General features: G+C 35.2%; 1 protein-coding gene across 1 annotated transcript; it reads left to right on the top strand.

The window, feature by feature from the left end:
• Nucleotides 1–1277: 1277 nt before the first annotated feature.
• Nucleotides 1278–6771, top strand: LOC112032220 (uncharacterized). Its single transcript, XM_065772876.1, has 5 exons — nucleotides 1278–1655; nucleotides 1789–1878; nucleotides 3534–3582; nucleotides 3733–3861; nucleotides 6194–6771. The coding sequence occupies exons 1-5, from the start codon at nucleotides 1450–1452 to the stop codon at nucleotides 6464–6466; spliced, it is 747 nt and encodes a 248-aa protein (XP_065628948.1). The 5' UTR covers nucleotides 1278–1449; the 3' UTR covers nucleotides 6467–6771.
• The last annotated feature ends 15582 nt before the right edge of the window (nucleotides 6772–22353 follow it).

Raw genomic sequence — 22353 nt, 5'->3', positions numbered from 1 at the left:
TTAAGAACTTCAACTTCGAATACGAAGAACATTCGAAGAGAAATCATCCAAATCATCCGCCTAGATCCAAAAGTTTGCGGGAATCAAGCCTAAAGTGTCTGAAAACATCAGCAAATCACAAATCAGTGAAGCTCTACGGATTCAAGCCTCTAAAGCCCCGAAGAACTTCCACCACAAATCCAAGAACACGAAGAACACGAAGAACGTGAAGAACAAAGGATTTCTAACAAGCTCATAGCCAGAGATTCATTGTGATTCCGTTTTAGCAATCTTCGATCCATCCCTCAACCAAATTGAAGGATATTTTGTGTTCAAGTCACAATCACATTACCACAAATCCAAATCAATAAGTCTTGCAAGGAGATCGAATCAGAGGATCACTCTTTTGTAATTACAGAGAATTGTACCACACATATTCAATACAAATTCGCATTTGTGCAACTATTTTACTTGTTTGATTTATTTCGAACCGAGAAATTTAGTCGTCTACACATATACTAAATAAGTCTTTGGTTATATTTTTATTATTTTTATTTTGTAAATATAAGATATAAAGCTTACTTAAATCATTTTAAAAAACGTTATATATTTTTAACTAAACATATTTACTATTATTAGTTTATTAGTTATATAAAAAGACTTATTATTTATTTTTATAATTTTAATAAATTATTTATGACATCACCAATCGGACCATAAATCCGACCCTTGTTGGATCATAAAACCGATAACTAGTCATTTTTTGGTTCTTTATCTGTACTGGTTTTTAAAACCATATTTTACACCCATTGTTTGCTTAAGGTCACTACCTTAATGATGGAGTAAATTATCCTCTCGTATAGTAACATGACATGTGTAAGCGATCTAGTGGTGAGATTCAATTTTTTTATTCTTTTTGGGAAGAAGGTCAGATTCAGTTAATATCCACAGTCTTGAACGATTTAATAGCTTATGAAAAATCATTACTTTCTTCCTTTGGTCTTTTAACTACAAGCATAATTTTATATAGAGAGGTGACATAACATCATAAGCCACATTTAAATATTGAAAATAATATACCCATAATAATCAGAAAACGCATATTTTTATTTTTATTTTTGATAGAAGTGAAAACGCAATTTATTAATAAAAAAAAAAATCCATAAAATTGGTTTTTGAGGGCAGGAGGGTGTTGCATATTGTATAGAAAATTTTTATATCTAGGGTGTTGATTGCAAAATTTGAAAATTAGGGGAGCAAAATACAAGTTTCCCCAAAATTTAGAGTGGCTATGTACAATTTTGTAAAAAATCCCTCCCTCCCTCCCTCCCAAGCTAAAAAATCGAAGCCCTTCTTTCCCCAGTGAGTCCCCAGATTCAGATTGGGTTCGGTGTTGCCGCCGTGAATCGTCAGCGGCGTGTGCCCCTCAATCGCCGCCGTCCCCTCTCATCTCATCATATCACGGTTTTAATGATGGAGGAGACACCTTCAAATGAAAATTCGGAGGAGCACTCAATCACTCCTCCTCCTCCTCCCAATGATGCTACTCCTACTCCTACTGCCGTTGCCGTTGTCGATGCCGATGCCGATCCCGGTGCCGGTGCCGATGCTGATGCTGATGCTAATGCCGATCACCATCTCCACGAAAACACGGTTCCTGATCCCATCAACCACGGGTATGTATGTATATATATATATATATATATATATATATGTATATATACCCACATAGTTTATACCTACTTTTCTAAACTTAGGGTTTCATTCTTTATTAGTGTAAAAAAATGGCTAAACAAATTGAGATTGTAGAGGCATAGAGTTGAAAGCTGAGATTGCCGAAGAAGAAGCGGATGAAGTCAAAGGCATACTTGAAGTCATTGCATCCACTGGAAAATTCTGGTATCAAATTTTCAATTCCTTGTTGAATATGCATTTCTCTGATTTTTAATTTAAAAAAAAAAAAATTCAAATTATTGATCAAGATTACTAATAGAGGAAAGAGGAGCATAAGATTATAAGGATTCTATTTACAATATAAAATGGAATAGCTATTGATTTGATGCTAAGGTCTGACATGCTTTTTCGTAGAAAATTGGAATTTCCTTTGTAGAAAATTGTTGAAATGTGGTATGAATATGACACGGACACGACACGACACAAGACATGGCAACATGTCAATTCTTGAAAAATTAGGACACAACACGGTGGGAGCCGTAATTAATTAATTCAATAATATATTTTATTTATTATAAGCGTAGTTTATGTTTATTTTATAAGTTTTCAAAATAATTAAAAACTATCAAAATCTTTAAAAACATAACACAATAAGAACTCGCATGTAGAAGTGTCCTCGGCGTGTCTGTGTTATCACCGCCATTAGCAATATCACCATTCTTGTAATCCTTGTGATGCTGCTAGAACCATTGCCTTTTATTATGATTATCATTTCTACCTCCATGTCCATGTCCATGTCTATATATGGCCACTAACACAACCAAATTAATGGCCGTTGTCTGTGGCACTCTGAGTCTCTGACCGCTGCTACAACTATGGTTGGCACTGATGCCTGTAGTGCACTAGTGCTGGAATTAACCGTCTTTTTCTTCAGCTTATTCTATACCATGATGCAGGCACCAATTTCCTAGTGGTGCTATAATTATTTAATGCCTTCTTCACCAACAAGATTAGTACTGCAAGCCATAATCTCATCATCAGCTCTTTTGATAAAGATTCATTGTACTTCTTTGTCATCTATTTTTGTTTTTAAATTAATTCTTAATATGTTTTTAAACTTTTTTATGGCTTTTACTTACTTTATAAAATCTAAAATAAATATAAAATATATGCCTAAATTTGTGTAAAATAACCTAAAAAGAATATATCAATTAATAGCCACATCCCTGCCATGTATCCTAGTTTTTCAAGAATTTCTGGGTCAACTTCTCCTGTGTCCATACTAGGGTTGTAACCGGTGTTGCTGCTGTTTCCACTGCCGGGATTTTATCCATTTATTTATTTTATTTTAATTTTTACTTTCATATTTCTCTTAAGGAATTTTTCCTATTTCACTGATGTGTCACTGACTATCACTTAATTGACATTGCTACTAGTCTAGTTATTGTCATTTAATTATTTTTACTATTTTTTCCTGGCTTCTTTCTTTGTTGTATGAGATGGATTTTGTGATGCCATACCAGTTGATTTTAACATAATTTATTCAGCAACTGGATTTTTTCTTGCTAACAATGAAGTAATAATTTAACTTATCAAAAAACAATGAAGGATTAATTTAGTTAAGTTATAATTTTTAATGCAACTGGCTTGTATGGTTGCCAACATTTATTTGCAGTTGACATAATTATGATGGTCAAGGTTATGAGTTAGCTTTGCAGCAGATTCTTCACCTGTTTTTGTTACCATGTAGCTATTTCATTGTATAGGTTATAGGTTGCACATTTTATATCTAATATAGCATGTTTCAGTTATAGTAAATGTGGAAGTAGATGTGCCTGTTTCATCTTCATAATCTTTGCGTGTTTTATTTTGCACCTTAGGCATGATTGGGACAAATTGAAGAGCATGCTATCCTTTCAGCTGAAGCAGGTATGGGGAGGTATACTGGCATATGCATCTCTTGTTACTTCACAATAATTGTTTATGGTTTTTAATTTTTCTAAAATATGTGCATCATTTTATCTTTGTCTTCGCTTCCAAGAAAGACCGTTATCTGACTGTGTGTGACATCTAATGAAGGTCTTGTCGGAGTATCCTGAGGTGAAAATGACTAGTGAGGAACAAAATGCTTCTTTAGGAGAAACCTACCTGGAACTTGTGAAAAGGTTGGATGAAGGTATCTTCCTAAACATGTCATCTTGTGCATACTAATGGGATGAATGGTGAAGTCATGGGTTCATGACTATGTGAGTGCATAACTTGTCAATTAAAAAAAACAGGGTTTTGTTATATGTATTGGATGGAACTTATTGGTCCTAAATATTGAGGTGTTTCGTTCTAGAATGATGACAATATATAAGGATGGAGCAAATAAGACAGATTTATCCTTTTCCCTAAAACAAACCCAAATTAATACAAACAACCCCTAAAATGAACCCAAACAATCACTCTTCCTAAACCAAGGATAGAGAGATATTTGATAACAAAAGTCATCATCTGATGGAAATTTCCTTAAAATAATCATTGACTCTATGTCTAATTGTCTATTAAGTTTTATGGTGTTAGAACTAGTGGCTTTGAACCAAAATAGCTATAAAAAAGGCTTTGAACTGGTGATAAGTTCAGAGAAGATTAGGGTGTGTGCATAACTTATTAAAAAAAAAAAAAAACTTAAGGGAAGAATTGGAGAGAAAAAACGAGGTTAAGTTACTGTAGGCTGCTTCTTTGGCTCTTTTATATGATGCCCCATATCTAGTGCAAAACCAAAATAAGTAGATCAAAGGTGCCCTTGATGATTGATAATGGTTTGGTTTTCATAGATATGAGAGAATATGAACCTATGGCTTCCACTCCATGATGGTTGAATTTTATCATCACATCAAGACATCGATGGATTTGTTTTTGATGTAGCCATATGAGCGGAATTTGAACCTAGGTCCTTTATTTGACAATAAGAGACTTTACTAGTTAAGCTAATTAGAATTCAAAATAATGGTTTAATTTAAATTTAGTGCTAAACATATTCAATTGACGTTAAAACAAGATTTTGTAGGAAACATACAATAATCATCCATTCATAATGAAAGTGGAATAAAGCAGTGACTTGCTGGAACCTTGGAGTCATTGCCTTATTTAGGACATTTGATGGATTCTGATAAAATAATTTCAGGCTTGGCTCAGTTATGGGCTAAGCAGCAAAACCAAATACTATGCTGCTTGTGCTTGGATTGGTTGGTGGAAAATGTATTTAACTTCAGTCCAATCCTAATTAAGCTTGGCTTGATGCAGTACACTAGCTTTCTGTGCTTAGTTTTCAGGGTAATGCTTTCTATTTCCTCTGTATTCAAATTGGAAAGTGCCTGCCTCAGACCTAAGCCTCATGAAATTGAGTCGCTTTTCTTTTTCTTTTTTGTTGTGGGGGGGGGGGGGGGGGGGTGATTCAAATTGGAAAGTGCCTGCCTCTGACCTAAGCCTCATGAAATTGAGTCTTTTTTTTTTTTTTTGTGGGTGGGGGGGGGGGGGGGTTGGGTTTTGGTGTGCTCTTACAGAAAGAGAGAGAGGTGTGAACTTGTTTTGCATTGTGAAACCAAAAATTGTCATTAGATTTTGGTAGAATCTGTAAGAGACCTGGTTTCCAACAAGTTGTGTGGGTTTTCAAGTCTTAGGCTGTATGGTGCAATTGTATAAGTCTCGGGTTTTCAAGTGCAAGTCCGCAGGTCCAAGTCTTGGTAGCAGACACTTCATGCAAAAAAATGTTGGAGTAGGGAGTGTAGTCAAACTACCCCTTCCAGGACCCTAGTGGGATCAGGATCAGCACTGGGTAATGACCCCATATAAGCATTAAGAGTCCTGCTGGTCTGCCTTATTCTATTGCTGCTTTCTAATATGGTTTTGTGAATGTTGATGCTACATTATGTGGCCTCAGTTTTTTGGGTGTGCATGTCTTTGTGTCTAGGGGTCAGACTCCTCTAATCACCAGACTTTGATTGATCAGTCTATGTTTATGGGTTTTCTTTACGAGTGATACTAGAGATACTACTGATTTGATATTTATTACATAAGTTTTACAAACTGATGTGTCAACATTTAAACATAATACATAAGGTAATTAAAGAATTATTTATTATACTGTTGATGTGGCACCAATCATATTTATTACCATTTCAATTTGTAAATTTTTTGTTGTAAAATTGGTAGTACCTTTTTAATGTCTTCCTTTCTTGACATAATCACTAGCTTCATAACGTGTCTATTTGAGCGTGAACGTGTTGTAGGATTTCACAATCCTAATCATTTAGCCTTTTTCATTTTTTATTTTAAGGGTGTTGGGGGGGAAGGAATTCCATTCCATATTTTATTATGTTTTGCATGGGCACTTGTCAAATTTAGAGATGTTTGACATGGTCATGGCGTACACCACTTTCCAAATAGTTATAGAATGGTGGTAAAAGTTTGAAAATAAATTTTAAAAAGTGTATTTATTCTTTCCTACTATTTTTGATGCTTACTGTTCTGACAATTTATCTTGTCCTGCCTGTAGAATTTGTTGGTGACGTCTATGTTAAGCAAATCTATTGATCAATATCCACAATCAACTGTGCAAAAGCCAGATGAACCAGAGAAAGCAAGCAAAGAACTTGAGGCTCATCCCAATTCAGTACAAAATGGGGTCGAACCTATGGTAGGAGATGGAGATGAAGTAATGACAGATGTAGAGGCTGATATAGATGATGATATGACCATTGACATGGAAGCTTTTGAAGAAATAGTTGGATCATCAGAAAAAAAATCTGAACCAACTGCAAATTCTTAGTCTTGGGGGATTATTTTCGGTCAATTGAATGCCTCAATTTTTACTGAGCTAATGGCTCTATTTCAATGGAGTTCTGGATTTCTAAATGGGCATGGTTGGCCCAGTGTATTCCGCTTCTGGGTTTGGTAAACTTCATGATAGTGTTAAGGAAAGGATAGATCCTTGCGGCGAGGAATTACAAAAATCTTGTCTCAATATCCCAGGTGTTGTATTTATAAAATAACATGAGATCGAATTGGTAGTGCTGTATGGTATTAAATTAATAACTTGTGAACGAATTTAAGCACTTTATGTGATTTTAAATACTCAGGTGCAAGATAATAGCTCATTTGTTTTTGAGAAACAAACACACTTACACACAAGGATGGGCTCTAACACAGGCACACAACAAACTCTACTCTAAAGCCATAATAGAGAAGTAGTTCAATTTTATTTTAGAACATAAGTGACATCTTAGAACTTGTATTTTTAAATTTTTTTTTCCTCATTTCTGAAGGCATTTAGTATATATAATGTTGAGTCAATTGGTTGTAATGAAATGCTTTTGGTTTATTCCCATATAGCTTTATAAATTTAGTTATGCAATTTTTTGCAGAGAGTTTATTAAAGAGCACGATCGTCGATTACTATTGATAATTGATGGCATAATTTCGAATTTCCATTTTAAATAAATTTTAAAACTAAGTCTAATGTGATATTCAAATATTAATTCATAAGAGGTCTCAAGAATACAGAGGAAAAAAAATTCTATTTGCAAGAGGATGGCTTTATTTCCTGGAATTTAATTCATTTTTCAAATTTGATGTTTTATTTGACTTCTAAAGATTTTTTTTTTTTTTTTTTTCTGAGAAGCAGACTTCTAAAGATAATAGAGTTGTTGTGATTGCAAAGAAAAGGGTAGAGCTACCAAGGAGAATTCATGGTTACAATATATATTTTGATAGTATTTTGTTTTAGAGAAGATGAAATTATGGATTATTTTTATGGAACAGGTTGAACGAGTTACAAATTTGAATGATTAGGGGTTTTTATTTTCTTGTTTTTGAATGGGCTTTTTTTGTTGAATATATATATATATATATCAGAGCCAAGTTGGCCGATAATAGTTGTTGTAAGTTACATTTTATTTTTAATCAAGTTGGCTGGTTATACACTGCCATAGTTTTCATCATTTTCAAGCATATCATTAATTTCAGTTAATTAATTATGTTGAATTCTCCTATTTCTTACATATTGTTTTACATCTATTTTCTGATAACTCTTCCATTACCATTCATCACTTTCTTCATCTACTATTTCTTTTCAATTATGGTTTATCTTTCTTTGGTAGGTTGAGCCTCCTTTACCTATCTGTTTATCCTTCTGTGATTATTTGTTCATGTTGATCAATTATATCCTAGTTATCTACTTCTTCTTGTTTTTGTGTTTATCCCCACAATTTCTGGCAGATGTGTACTGTTGAGACACGTAAGACCAGATCTTTGCTGTCCAGTAAGTCTTGGTGTCCTAAGCCGAGTGGCCGTTTAGCCGGAGTGAGGCGTTTAGGCTTAAAAGTTAGGACTGTGGCAACAAGAGGTTGTAGTTTGCACGAGATTAGGCGATCGTCTTGTAGAACATCCTGTATCACAAATTTGTTTAGAAGATCTTTCTTTGTTTTTTGTATTTGTGTGAGGGCGCTATTTGGGTGTATAGGGTTTTAGGTGTGGAAGAGGAGCTCTCTTGGTATACTGCAATTTGTCGACTTTTGGTGATACAATTTGAGTTTTGTTTATGTGTAGAGAGACTCGCGGTGTTACTATTAGGTGTGTCTTGTTATAGCAGCTGCATTGATGAGGAAGTGACCTGAATAGTGTAAGTCACAGCTAAGCAAGCTCCTTCCACCATCTTCTTCAGAGGTAGAAAAAGACAAGTGTCATGAGAGGAAACTAGTTAGATAAGAATGAATGGTTGAGATATAAAGAAGGGGGTAGTATATAAGAGAAGGGGGGTTAATAGAAAAAGGGGTGATAAAAAAGATAAGAGAGAGAAAAGATAGAAACACTAAGAAGAAGAGAGAGAGTGAGTGAACAGTGTAATTATTTGTACAACCTTAGCCTCATCAGGCAAGTCGGTGGAGGGATATTTGACATTCTTTTATATGAAATTAACTTCTTCTTTATCTTCATCCTTGGGCTAAGCCCTCTCTTATTGTTCGTTTATCTCTCTTACAAATTTTATTGATTTTGATCAAAGTTGAATTGTACAACTCATTGTTCTAAGTGGGCTTAGGTTGCTAGATCTTTTAGTCCTTACAATTATGTACATAAAAAATAAAAAATAAAAAAATTACATCTAAAAAAAAAAAAATTAAAGAGGCCAGCAACGCCTGCCCAGTAAATCAAAAGTTAAAAAAAAGAAAAAAGAAGAGACAAACAACGTAGAAAAAAAAAAGAAGAGAAAAAAAAGTGTGTAGAAAAAGCAACGTGGTTGAAGGTGCAATCGTACATGGGCATTTTCATCCAAAAATGATGCCCAATTTCTCCCTTCAGTTTTCTCTCCATTTTTGAGAGAAAACTTTTTGGTGGGCCCGAGGAGAAAACATCCGAGCCCCATCATTTATTTTCCTTCCTCTCCATCCAACTAAACACACTCCAAAAAAGTTTTCTTTCCCATTTTCTCTCTCAAATTTTTCAATCCACCCTATTTCACCTCCAAACAAACACACCCTTAGTGGTTGAGAGTAAAGCAAGTAACCAAGCAGTTCGTGGAGAGAGAGAGAGAGAGAGAGAGAGAGAGAGAGAGAGAGAGAGAGAGAGAGAGAGAGAGAAGAAGAAGAAGAAGAAGAAGAAGATGGCGGTGCAATCTTAAGTTTGATAGTCTCATGGTGGGTGGTTGAAGTTGAAGGCTTGAAGCTTCAACAATAGCTATAAGCCTGTAAGTTGTAGGTAACCCAAAAAAAAAAAAAAAAAAAAAAACACTCTTAACAGTTTGACTCTACCTATGATAACCACTTACAGTTTTCAAACCCGAGAGGTTAAACCGCGGTTCTCATGGTTCACAGATTTTCTTGTATAGGCCAGTTATTAAGGTTAAAATAACCTCTTTAATGAACAGTTCTTAGTTAACCCGGTTGGATTGTAGGCTAGGTCTGGGTTTCAAATCATGAAATAAAAAATCTAAGATTTTTTTTTTTTTTTGAGGAAAAAGATATTTGAGATTTGAGCTCTCTATTTGTTTCTAGAAAATGAATATATGCCAAAAAGTATTTTCTATTAAACTATCTAATTTTCCTATGTTTAGTAGCGTTCTTAAAATGAGTTAGAAAGCTATTTCTTACATTATCTTATTTAGCTTGACGTGAGATATAGTTATTTTCCTTTGACATTTTTATCCTTTTTTATTTATTTTTATTTTTATGGTACTACAAAATACAAGAAAATGTGGAATTTTTTTTTTTTGGTTGAGAAACTATGCAAAAAACTATTTTCACATTAGATTTTTCATTAAAACAAATGGAATGTTAGGCTCTTGATAAAAGAAATCTTTATAGAGTAGACGCCATATATTAAAATTCTATAACATCTAACTAAAAAAAACCGTAGCGACATTTAATAAGAATTAATCTAATCCAGGATTCTAGCAAACGGTTGACTATTAAGAGAATCTGAATATTAGCTACAATGAATCTTGCAATTAAATTTAGGCAATATGTGACAGAGATAGAGATCAAACCAGATGGATTCAAACAATCAGCAACGTTTCAATTAATGTGGCACTCAAATGACAGCGTTTTGTTATTAAAAGAAGAAGAAGAAGAAGAAGAAGAAGAAGAAGAAGAAGATTCTGCCTCTAAAAGACTTAGACGACGTCGTGAAAGCTCTAAGGACCTGTGTTTAGACCAGAAGCTTAATTAATTATAATTAAAATTAAAATTAAACTCATTTATCACGTGCCTGTATTAATTGTAGCACATGTCTAATCGAATCCTGTTATTATAGGCTATAGCTGTTAGGAGTGTTAGTTTGTTATAGTTTAATTGGCCAAAATGGGCAAAAGCCCTTTTCACGCAAAAAAAAAAAAAAAAAAAAAAAAAAAAAAGAGCAACGTTCTGCTCCCTTTCTCAAACTAATTAGGGAAATGCCTCTCTTTTATAACTCGACAATATGAGGGTCGAGTTTTGTGAAATACTCGATCCTTGTATAATTGAGTTACCTTCAGCTTTGTGCCATGCTGCCAGCCATCGTGGCATTTTCTTTATTTAATCCCTGGAGAACTCGATTATGTTAAAATCAAGTTATATAATCGACTATATAGATATCGAGTTATACTCTTGTTAAACCTGTTTTCAGACTGTCTTGTGTCAGGCGTACGGGTTCATTTGTTTTAATATAACTTGATTACTTGAATATCGAGTTATAAAGAAATCTCAACCTCTGTAAAATTGAGTTATTCTTGTATAATAACTGCACATCTCCTCCCACTCAGAGTGTCTTCTTTCCGTCTGAACTAATTCCACTTTGCTCCATAGATCCACAGCTCCTTCCAGACTCAATTGAAATTTGTATCACCTCAAGTAAAAACTCACACCAGAATTTTATGAGAATGGTATTTTCATTTGATATTGTACTAAATTTTTATTTTTTTGGTTGAATGAGTGTGAAGTAAGTAAATTTGTGTGATTTTGGTTGTTTGTTGTAGTAAATTTTAATCACAAGAGAATGAAATCTTTACTATAACAACATTTTGTATTGCACATAATCATCATTGGTCATAATCATATAGGGGTGTGTACATAATCATCATTGGTCAGGCATTAACAACAACATTTTGTATTGCACACAACGTGTAGACATTAACAATAACGTCTAATATTTATGGTCAAATGTGAGTGTAGTATTTCATTTTTAGCATGTAATAGTACACAAATTTATGAATGTCTTTGTCGTGTACCATGTTATGCAACATTACATTATTTACTAACAATTGATGCACACTGTTAACTTGATCATTTGATGTTATTGTATTTAGCATCAATGTCTGGTTCTGGCCACCCACAAATCTATAGGCCTTGTGATATGTTCACTGCTATGAGTCGTTACTGGGTATTGGAAGATGAGTTCAACTATCCAATCAATCCGAATCTGCGAAATAGTGCTTACGTTCACAATACCTTGAGACAAGAGTGGGCTTGGTTATTTCTGAACAAATTTTTTTTTATGATGAGTTAGTTGGTCATAAGTTGCCAGTGCCTCAGCGACTCGCATTGCAGATGCTGAGAGACATGATCGACGAACTTCGTAAAACATTGAATCGCATAAGAGGAGAAAATAATCGAATGAAGATACGTTTTAATCGATATTGGACCCAAGTCGAGATTTGAGAGTCAGTGTAGTGTAAGTTGTATGAGCATGCACAATTCATGCAATCACTTCTTATTGATCCCATTTATCAGTCAGATGAAGAGTAATCGTGTCGTGGTGTAATTAGACTTTGTTGGAGAACTATTTTGCTTAACTATGTTTTATATGTATGTGTGTTACTGTTGTTGCATTTGTACTATGTAAACCTTATTATTGATTGTGAGGAGCATGCACGTTATTCGTAATCCAGATTATTCCCACATAATGCATAAAAGTTAAATATTCTCACACATGATGTTTTTCAATAAGCACATATGACATAACACAGAAAACTTAAAATACTTACTCGATGCCACCAATATGCATGCATTGCATATTGAACTCTAACGCTACTAACATTATTAACTTAACCCTAGACATAACACACACACCACAAAGGCATTCCCTCAGAAGGTAATCTTCATAGTTGAGGACATGTTATGTTCTGCCAGAGTGAGTTGCCTGTTGGCTGCGACGGCTGCACCTACGGCATAACACAAAAAACTTAAATATTCTTACAGATGCCACCATTATGCATGCATTACACTTCAAACACTACCGCTACTAATATTATTAACTTAACTTGTAGACATAAGACACACACCACATAGACATTCATTTTGACAAGTAGTCCTCGTAGTTGAAGACATTTTACATTCCGCCGAAGTGAGTTGCCTATTTGTTGTGGTGGCAGCTTTTCCGCCAGTTGTAGGACGTGATACCTGGACCTAAAAAGTATTATAAGATTGTTTTTTTTTTTTAGTCACTACACGCTCATATTGTGTATGTTTCGCCGTGGCAGTGCAAGGAAGATATAATTGACAAGAGGTGCTCCGAGTCGCATGAGATCATTGTGCAGAGTGTTGGACTGTTCACACGAAAGTTCCACTCCCGCCGTAGTCCAGCATAGTATTCCCTCTCGTTGGAATCTCTCTCCTTCTTATAGTTATCTAGAAAATGAGGTAGCATCCAATTGCGCATTGACATTGGAAAATGTGACTTCAGATCGGTATGTGTAGATATTTTGCAAGGGTAGATGTAAATGGGACTTCGGTATGTGTATATGTTTTGCAAGGTAGATGTAAATGAGACTTTATATAGGAGTTTTGCAATAGGTAAGTATTCACGTGAATAAAGATGATATGACTGATAGTGTATTGTTCAGTGGCGAGGTGTTGAGGAGCAAATGCAGAATTGCGAACATGACTTGGCTGTACAGTGGCGTCTGTTGGTGCATGTGGTTCGCTGAGGCAGCTGTTTCATATGACTATAGGTTGTGCTACAGTAGCAGGCTGGTGATGTGTATTGCAAAAGAGGTTGCGTATTTATTCACGTGAAGACTATTTAGCATTCCTGTGCTTCATTAACATGACTTAATGATAAAATGCTGAGCTATGTTAAACATATCATAAACTTTTCGGGGATGCTTTACATCCTTGAAAATAGTGCATTGCAAAAGGATGCATATTTGTGTATTGACGTGCATGTAGGTGATATGACTGGACATGGTTCAATAGTGCGAAGTTGTTAAGCAGCACATGCAACACTGCGAACATCAGTGTAGTAATTGTGGATAGCTCACCCCCAAAATTGATGCATAAAATTTTCAGGGATGCTCTGTGTTTTCACGTGAGTGTGGATGGATACTGGTGGTCAGGGTTCAACAGTGCTGAGCTATCCACCGTAGCTACACTCACTGCTCCCTATGGGGTATTTGAAAAGTGGGATTGAAAAAAGCTGATAACAACATTTGGTTTTGTAATGGTTGGCAGGATTTCAGATATGAAGGAAATTCAAGCTTCCATGTTCTTATATTTGATAAGATTGCCACTGAGAGTCAATGTCCACCCAACAATTGTTAATTGGAAGATCGTTTGGTAGAAATAATAGACTTAGATGAAGATGATACAAACATATCTCCCTCAGATGATTTGCCTACAAAACATGAAGTCAAAGAAAAGTTTGTTACGAAAAAGTTTTCTAGCATGTCCAGAGGAAGAGAGAGAGAGAGAGCAATCCAAGCAGCTGAAAAGTTCAAGCCTAAAAATCCTTCTTTCATGGGTATCTCGCGGCCGCATAATATGGTGAGCCTTTATAAATAATGTGATCATGATGTTCTCTTAAATATGGCCTTGAAACATATATGCTTTAATGCTAAGTTGTTTCTCCTTCTTGTGCAGTATGTACCTGCTGAATTTTCTACCAGGCATATTATTGGGAAGCAATTTGTCACACTTCAAACTACTTATGGAAAACAATGGCAAGTCTTGTGCTATTACAACCATTATACATATTTAGGGATGAGTTGCATTTTCGAAAGACAATAATTTAGAAGAAGAAGACGTTTGTGTCTTCAAGAGAAAAAATTGATGCCTAAACTTTTCAGGGATGCTCTATGTATTCACGTGGGTGTGGATGGGTACTTGTGGTTAGGGTTCAACAGTGGTGAGTAGTTGAGCAGCACATGCAGAACTGTGAATGTATTCTGTTCACAGACCTATATGAATGAGGGGACTTTATTATGGACTCGTGCAATAATTGCATTTTATATCCTATTGTTCAAGGACTGTCGGCAATGTCTGGAGCCCATTGTCATTTGCTATTGTTCTTTTCTTTATCATTGTAGCAATATTCGTTATGTGCTTCTCAAATAGTAGGACCTATTTCCCCAAGTCCTAAAGCATAGGGTTTTACTTAGCTTAGGTCTAGAAACGTGGCACCTTTTGAGCTCATCTTCTATGTTTCACAGCTTAGAGGTAGTCTCTATTAGTAGCAATCAAGATTTACATTTGGTGTAGAATCTTACATGTGGTAGTCAAAGAAAAGAATTGTCAAATTCCATATATAAAGAAGGATTTACTTCGCTTAGATTTTGAAACGTGGCACCTTTTTAGCTCATCTTTTATGTTCCACAGCATGTAGTCTTTGCTAGTAGCAATCAAGTTCTACATTTGATATTAAGTCTCACGTGTGGCATGCAAGGAAGGGAGGAATTGTCAAATTTCATATATAAGAAGGTTTTACTTAAGTATGAAAATGTGGCACCTTCCAAGCTAATCTTTCTGTTCCACAACACGCTGTAGTCTCTGCTAGTAGCAATCAAGTTCTACATTTGGTAAATAATCTTACTCGTGATAGACAATGAGAAGAATTGTCAAATTACATATATAAGAAGGTCATTCACATCAATTATTTCATGCTTCAAGGAATTAAATTGCTTTACTCATCAAAAGTATACAAGCACAACTCTATTATTAAGACTAACATTTGTTTTGTACAAACTTTTCTTTCAAACTGGTTTAAAAAATATCCTTTGAAATTGCAACACATCATGTGAAGGTTCATAAGACTTTTCACAAGTATTTTAATTACATGACTAATTAAGTCATCCAACTAAGTTACATACTTACACGACATACTAATAACACTGTCAAGTGATTAAAGTAGAAAATGATAATGTGAAGGTTCGTAAGACTTTTCACAAGTATTTTAATTACATAGCTAATTAAGTCATCCAACTAAGTTACATACTTACACGACATTCTGTTAACACTATCACGTGGTTAAAAGTAGTAAATGATCATTTAAGGCGTTGCTTAGTAGATTAGAGGAACTTGTTTCTAAGTTGGGGTGGAGAAAAATTATATCCAATTGTTTTTTCATATATGAAAACTTCCTTCATAGTTGTGCATAATGGAGTACCCAATCAAACCCAAAAAGTTAGAATAGAACAGCTTTCAATGAAACCTCATTTAAAGCATTATTCTGGTTTAATTTATCTCGACTCTCAGTGGAAAGCTCCAAATTATCCTATCCTTGTTGTCACTAATTAATGGCCCTTTAGGATTCTACAATAGGCAAATATTGCTGTATAGCATTTTACTGCAATAATCCTTAGTAGGAAGAAAGAGAAATTTAATGCACTTTTCATAAAAGAAGCATTCTTTAAACGGGTTTACCAGGCCACCACCTCTATATACATATGTGCAAAAACGATTAACAGCCAACTTCTATACCAGCAGACTTATTAATTGACTGAATCACAGTTTTCATTTACACTGGCTGGCTAGATAGCTAGGTAGTGGGACTGCTATGTTTGTTGTTTGATATCAAGGATTCAAGATGAATGAATTTGAAAGCACTTGTCACAGGTAGCACATGTTTGTTTATATTGCCCATACAAGGAAAATCAAGCAATAATATTGCAGCCCTGTGATCTCACATGGGTATGTGGGAAACTGGATCTAGTTATTTTGCTCACTTGGAAGACTAATTTTGAAGCTATACTACCACTAGATATGTAAGCATACCATGACTCAGTCAGCCCATTTCCCTGCATGTTAGGTCTATTTTCAACATTTTAGGAGTTAATTCTACTCAATTTCTTGCTTGGTGAGTTGTTTTCAAAATTTTGGCTCATTTCCTTGCTTGCTGGGTCTATTTTACAAATTTTAGGACTTAGTTCTAGATCCATTTATATGAGTATGACTCTATCAGACTCCAAACTATACCCAGATCCAGTATTAGCTATAAGCAATAGTCAATCAAAATGTACCAAACTCATTAAACCACAATGATGGAGTGAATACTGTTTCCTAGAGTAAATGCATTTGTTTTTTTCTTGAAATTACTTGAGCAATTTGATGTTCCAATGAATATCATTTCTTGTTTAACCAAAGGGTGACAAATTATAGAGGATTCTCCTAAAAAAAATTACATAATCAAAAGATTATAATCGCAAAGAGAGAAAATCAATAAAATCTACAAGATAATGCATGTCATTTTCACCAAAGGGTGCAGGACCACTCGAACTAGAATCTCAAATTCACCAACTTCAACCCAATAACAAAGAGCTCCACACCATTGAATGTTCAATTATTCCTCTCCCCCTCCATATGGTCAATTTTAAACAAAGAGGAGCTATATTGCAAGCAAAAGAACTTCTATGCTTGCTATATCAACTTCTCCAGCCATACATTTGCACATATAAGCTGAGGGTACTAGGGAATGAAATTTTTTTAAGTAAAGTAACTTAAAATTTTCTAGATTGGATTGATATGCAAAACAAAAGTAGTGTCAATTCCAAGAAATGTGGTACTGCCACAAAAAATAATGAAATTTATAAAAACCTAGATATACCAAAAACAATGAGTAGTAAAACTTTTAAGGGATATGAAAGAACTTAATTTGTTTGTTGCTGTACTAAATGCTACTATTTCATTACTCTTACTAGTTTTTAACTGGACTTACAGTAACTGATTTTCTGTTTCATGTAAATGTGTATTGTATTTCATAGATTTATGGATATAGGATGTCATTATGGGCAAAACATCTTGGATTTACTGAAGACTGCTTCAAACAACCATAGTCTCAAAGTTTTCATCAATTTTTTCTTAACCTGTATACCCAATAGAACCAATCTTTGTCCAAACCGATCTTTATGAGATGGGTTCTGCTTTAGAGCTAACAGTTGCTGCTAGAGATATGAGACACATTTTACACCATTTACAACAACTATTTAGACTTAAACGTAATTAGTTTGACTCCATTTACAACAACTATAAAAAACCATGCCTACAATCAGATAAGACACATTTTACACAAATCTAGAGTCATCATTGAAACACCACCACTTGATTTGCCAAAACCCCCCATCAAAACCCCAAACACATTTAACCTCATTAATGAGAAAATAATCATTGCAGCATGTAAAAGACAACAAAATTCTCATTAATGAGAAAATCACACAAACATAACCATATAGCAAGAAATACTTTAGATCATCATCATTGCATCATATAAAAGACAACAAAATTCTCATCTTGATTAGTAAATTTACTTCTTTTAAGTAAGTTTCAACAAAATAATCAAAATCCCACAAAAAACAACCTAATCTTAACCAAAATCAGAAAAGATATCAGAGGAGAGCAACGTATCTATAATCAACAACGATGGGAAGCAACGACGGCGGGAAGCAATGACGACAGGAAGCAACGACAACTGATGGAGACTGGATAGGGAGAGTGAGACCAATGGAGAGTGGGGAAGAGTGGGAAGCCTGATCGCAGAGCGAGCGAGGGAGAGTGTAGAGGGAGAGTGATGGTAGAGAGCGAGGGAGAGAGAGTGTACAAGGAGAGAATGAGTGAATAGGCATTGTGAGATGTTAGGGTCCTATTGATTCAAATCGCTGAAGCAAACTTGATTTTACTCTTACCAAGTTATGAATAGCTACACAAGCATTTTTTTTTATTGGGAAAAAGCCACGTTTGCTGCGCCAACGTGGCACAACGGTCAGACTAACTCAATCATAGGAATATAAAGTTCTTCATAAAAACTCGACCCTCATATTGTCGAGTTACGAAAGATGGGCATTTTCTTAATTAGTTTGAAAAAGAAGGCAAAAGGTTGTATATTTTGCGCAAAAAGGGCATTTGCCCATTTTGGCCTAGTTTAATTTGTAATTCATTATGGTGCTTAATACAGTTTTATTCATTTCAATCCTTTTCACATTTGCTCTCAGTTTTCCACAAACACTCCTTGAAATGCCATATGGTTGTAAATGTTTGCTTTATGTTAGATTATAAACAATCATAATATAAATTCTAAGATCTTAAATTATCATGATTTTACAACTACACAAATTAATTATAAAGCTTATCTTGATTTGTTGTTGAAATTTTTTTAAGATCAAGTCTAGGTATAAAAGACACTTAATTCTTATAGAACTGGTTTCTCTCTCTTGACCCTCTTTTTCTTTAACTATTCAGTATATGTGATGGGGTAACTGAATGTCTCTTTTATATCTCTACAGGACCAATTTCTTGTATCTATAACCTTCACTTGCCCAAAAAAGTTGGAGTTACTTAGGAAACTTACTTTTCCATTAATTAATGTTTTAAGGACATGTAACTTCTTATTAAACCATAACATATATGAAGTTATCAAATAGATACGTTATCAAATATGACAATTTACTCATACAATATTTATTTGAATCAAGTGGAAGCAATTCACAATCTCATTTATATTTGAATCAAGGCAATGGTGAAGGTGGAGGAAGGAATTCCTATTCTGGGGGAAGGTTCAATAGTACCTTTCACTCATAATCTGAATTTTTCACAGATTGAAAATCAATTGTTCGAATCAATCCAAATCAAATTCAACACGTCGAACTTGTCAGATTTGTGGGAAAGATTGGACATTTGGCAATCGATTGATATCAAAGAATTGATTTTGCCTATCAAGAAAATAATCCACCTACAAAGCTCATAGCAATGGCTATTGCTTCCGATGTAGCTCTCACTATACAGACTCTGGAGCTTCAAACCACATTACTGCAAACTTGAACAGTTTCTCAATTTAGACTCAGTAGAAGGGTACAAAATGACTTCAACTATAGGAGAAAAACTATTACGAATAAATTTAACAATATTTAATGTTATTTTTAAAGAATAACATTATTTTGAACATTAATAATTTTAAAAAAAAAATTCAAAGTTTACAAATTGGCTGCATCAAATGGGAAGCTAACACAGCGACCAATGATCAAGCTTCGTGTTTTTTTAGCCTCAAAAAATACCAAACCGTCTTTCTTTCTTTTGCGCATTAAAAGAGACTAAAAAAGGTGGTATAAATAATGAACAGTGAGCATTTCTATTGGGTGTGTCAAAATACTAAATATTTGACATTTGATACACTAAGCATAAGAAAAAAAAAACTCTCTTCAAGTATTTTAAATGTCAAAATATTTGGCCGATGAAAAATCTCAAATTTGAAAGCTTACTATTCATTAATTGAATTATTTTTTTTTTTATTCGCGCTGGGCCAGACAGATGTAGGAAATTTTTTTTTCTTCCTTTTTTTTAATCAACCTTCCCTCTCTCCTCTCACGCCTCTGACTCTCTCTCTCCTGTCTGCCTTCGTCTCTTCCTCTTCACTCTCATTCTCTGAATCCAGTGATGACACTTGATTCAGCAAATACAATCTCCATGGCATATTTGAGCATGAAATACACGAACAGTTGAACCTGGAAAGGAAGAGATCATATTAAAGTTTAGTGCTAATATACCTCATGTAAGATATAAAGCAAAATGACATGACACAGATTTGCTACCAGTAAGCATGAAAATTTGAGGAAAGGTACAGAAGAAAGATGCAAAAAAACTTAAGTGAAAAAAGATTGGAGGCTCCACTTTTCACTTATCTGTCCAAAAATCAGCAAAGCTAAAACTTAGAATGACAATAACAAGATTGTCATTTAAACTTCGATAAACCTGGATGATCTCGCCTGAAGCTGCCTCGCCTAGAGCTGCCGATCTTGCCTGGAGTTGTCTAGCCTGAAGCCGCCGATCTCGCCTGGAGCCGCCTTGCCTAGAACTGCCGACCCCTCCTCTCTCCACCTCGCCGATTTCTCTTTCTCTTGGTGCTTGTGGCAGTGTTTGTAATAGTGGTTGGTTGATTTTGGCTGGTGGTGATGGTTTGTAACAATGGTGGGATGTGGTGGTTGGTTTGTAATAGTGTTTGGTTGTGGTGGGGTGGGCTGTAGTGGGGGTGGCAGTGAGTTGGGTGGGAGTGGCAGTGGCAGTGGTTGGTTTTTTTTTTAATGTTATTTTAATATTTTTATATATTATTTTAATGTATAGAATTGAAGGATAGAAAATGTGATGTACGTTAAATTGTAAAATAATGTGTTAAAATAATAAAATAGCATTTTTGATGTGTTAAAGTGACATTTTTTTACAATGCATGATGGGAATGCTCTAAGAGCTTTTGTAGATTAGAATTTGAGACTGAGACAGAACCAAAACTTTAGGTTAGGAGAGATGACAATATAAACAAAAAAATCATTATAAATCTTTAAATAAGCATCCATTTAATATTAACAAATTGCTAACAAAGAAAAATATACAAAATCATTGTTTCTTAATACAATATAATGAAATAATTTATAAAAAGGGAACTTGACATTTTTTAAAATCTGCCAAATTATTTATGATTGAATCTGTACTAATTGTCGCAATAATGTTCCTTTCAATTGATAACATCACAGTGTTCATCAAAAACTTATCTTAGATTTTGTTACGAAGCTCAGTTTTGGTGACATTTTTAGTTGAAAATGCTAGCTAGAACTAGAAGAGTAAACACAAGTATGATCACTCTACAAACAAGCAAATCGTATTCTAAATTTCTAATTTTCTATTTCTCAACATCCACTCAACAAGTATGACCATTCTCATTCTATTTAAATTTTTTTAAAGGGTTGGTGTACGGCACTGAGATACCCAGTCCACTTGTGACTTGGGCCTTAACTCCACAGTGTGGCCTAAAGACCTCAAACCCTCTCTACTTAGGGCCCAAGCCCGAGCCCCTAAGTAGCTGTAGGCTTAAACCTCATGCTGTCTCAAAGCTCAACGGGCAAATGATCTTAGTTGGCACGGACTTGGCTTCGCCACCCGAACCTTGCTTGGTAAACTTTTTTCCCGAGCAATAAGACAATTGCTCAGCATATTGATTTCCGGGTGCACGATAGTGCCCTAGGAGATATCGCTGTCGAGCATACATGCAAAAGTGGGAACCAGTTCCAATGCCACTCTTGCCACTATCCACTCCCAACTAAACTCCCACCTAAGTTTAATGACATTGGATCCTTCTCTCCCTCTAATAATGAGAATAATCATAACCCCCAACCAACTTTTGGGTTATAAATAGAAGAAGCAAAGGAAGGGAGAGGGTTGTTGAAAGGTTTTGAATGTGGTATAGAGTTGAGAGAGGTAGAGTCATCAAAGGGAGAGTGAAGGAGTGTTGATTTAAGTAAGATAGGATCAAGTCTTTGGGCTAGAATCACCCAAGGTAGGAAATCCAAAGCCCACATCACAAATAGATTGTGAGCCCAAGAGAGAGTCTACTTGGCAATCTCGCTTTGGGTGCACACAATTGGCTTCCACTGTGGGGCTCTCATACAAAGCTGTGGTTCAACCAAGACTCATGCATGGGAAAATGTCTGGAAGACGTTCTGGGAGTGACGCTGAAAGTGGTTCAGTGGGATCTCCTCAGGGATCCTCCTAGTAAGAGCGGAGGCAAAAAAGACGCAAAGATAGGGATCGTGAACGAGAGGAAGAACGGTTCGATCTTGGAGAGGGGTCGTACCAAACACAACGGATGGTATCGAATGCTTCAGGGCACAGGCAATTTGACAAAAGAGATGAGGAGCTTGAACTATTGCATAGACTGGTAAGAGATTTGGAGTTGGAAGCAGAGAACAGGCACTGAAGAAGGGACCGAGACAACTGAGAAAGAAGACCTGATACGAGGGAAGATCGGCATGAGACGGGGTCCAATCAATCTGATTCCCGCCAGTGCTGAGAACATTCATATTCATGGGAGTCCCGTCGGTGCCGAGAACGTTCGCATTCATGGGAATCCCATCAAAACCGGGACCATTCACGTTCACGAGAATATGCAGATCGGGGTTCAGATTCCCCAAAAGAACGATGGCCACATAATGCAGCC

The sequence above is a fragment of the Quercus suber genome, unplaced genomic scaffold, assembly GCF_002906115.3.
Source record: "Quercus suber isolate HL8 unplaced genomic scaffold, Cork oak 2.0 scaffold_65, whole genome shotgun sequence".
In the NCBI taxonomy this organism is placed as follows: Eukaryota; Viridiplantae; Streptophyta; class Magnoliopsida; order Fagales; family Fagaceae; genus Quercus; species Quercus suber.
This window is presented reverse-complemented; position numbering and strand designations above follow the sequence as displayed.

Excerpts from the sequence above, each read along its gene's own strand:
- LOC112032220 (XM_065772876.1), top strand. The coding sequence starts at position 1,450 with ATGATGGAGGAGACACCTTCAAATGAAAATTCGGAGGAGCACTCAATC. Across the intron at positions 1,656-1,788 it reads CCTGATCCCATCAACCACGG|AGGCATAGAGTTGAAAGCTG; the intron begins GTATGTATGTAT and ends TTGAGATTGTAG. Across the intron at positions 3,583-3,732 it reads TATCCTTTCAGCTGAAGCAG|GTCTTGTCGGAGTATCCTGA; the intron begins GTATGGGGAGGT and ends CATCTAATGAAG.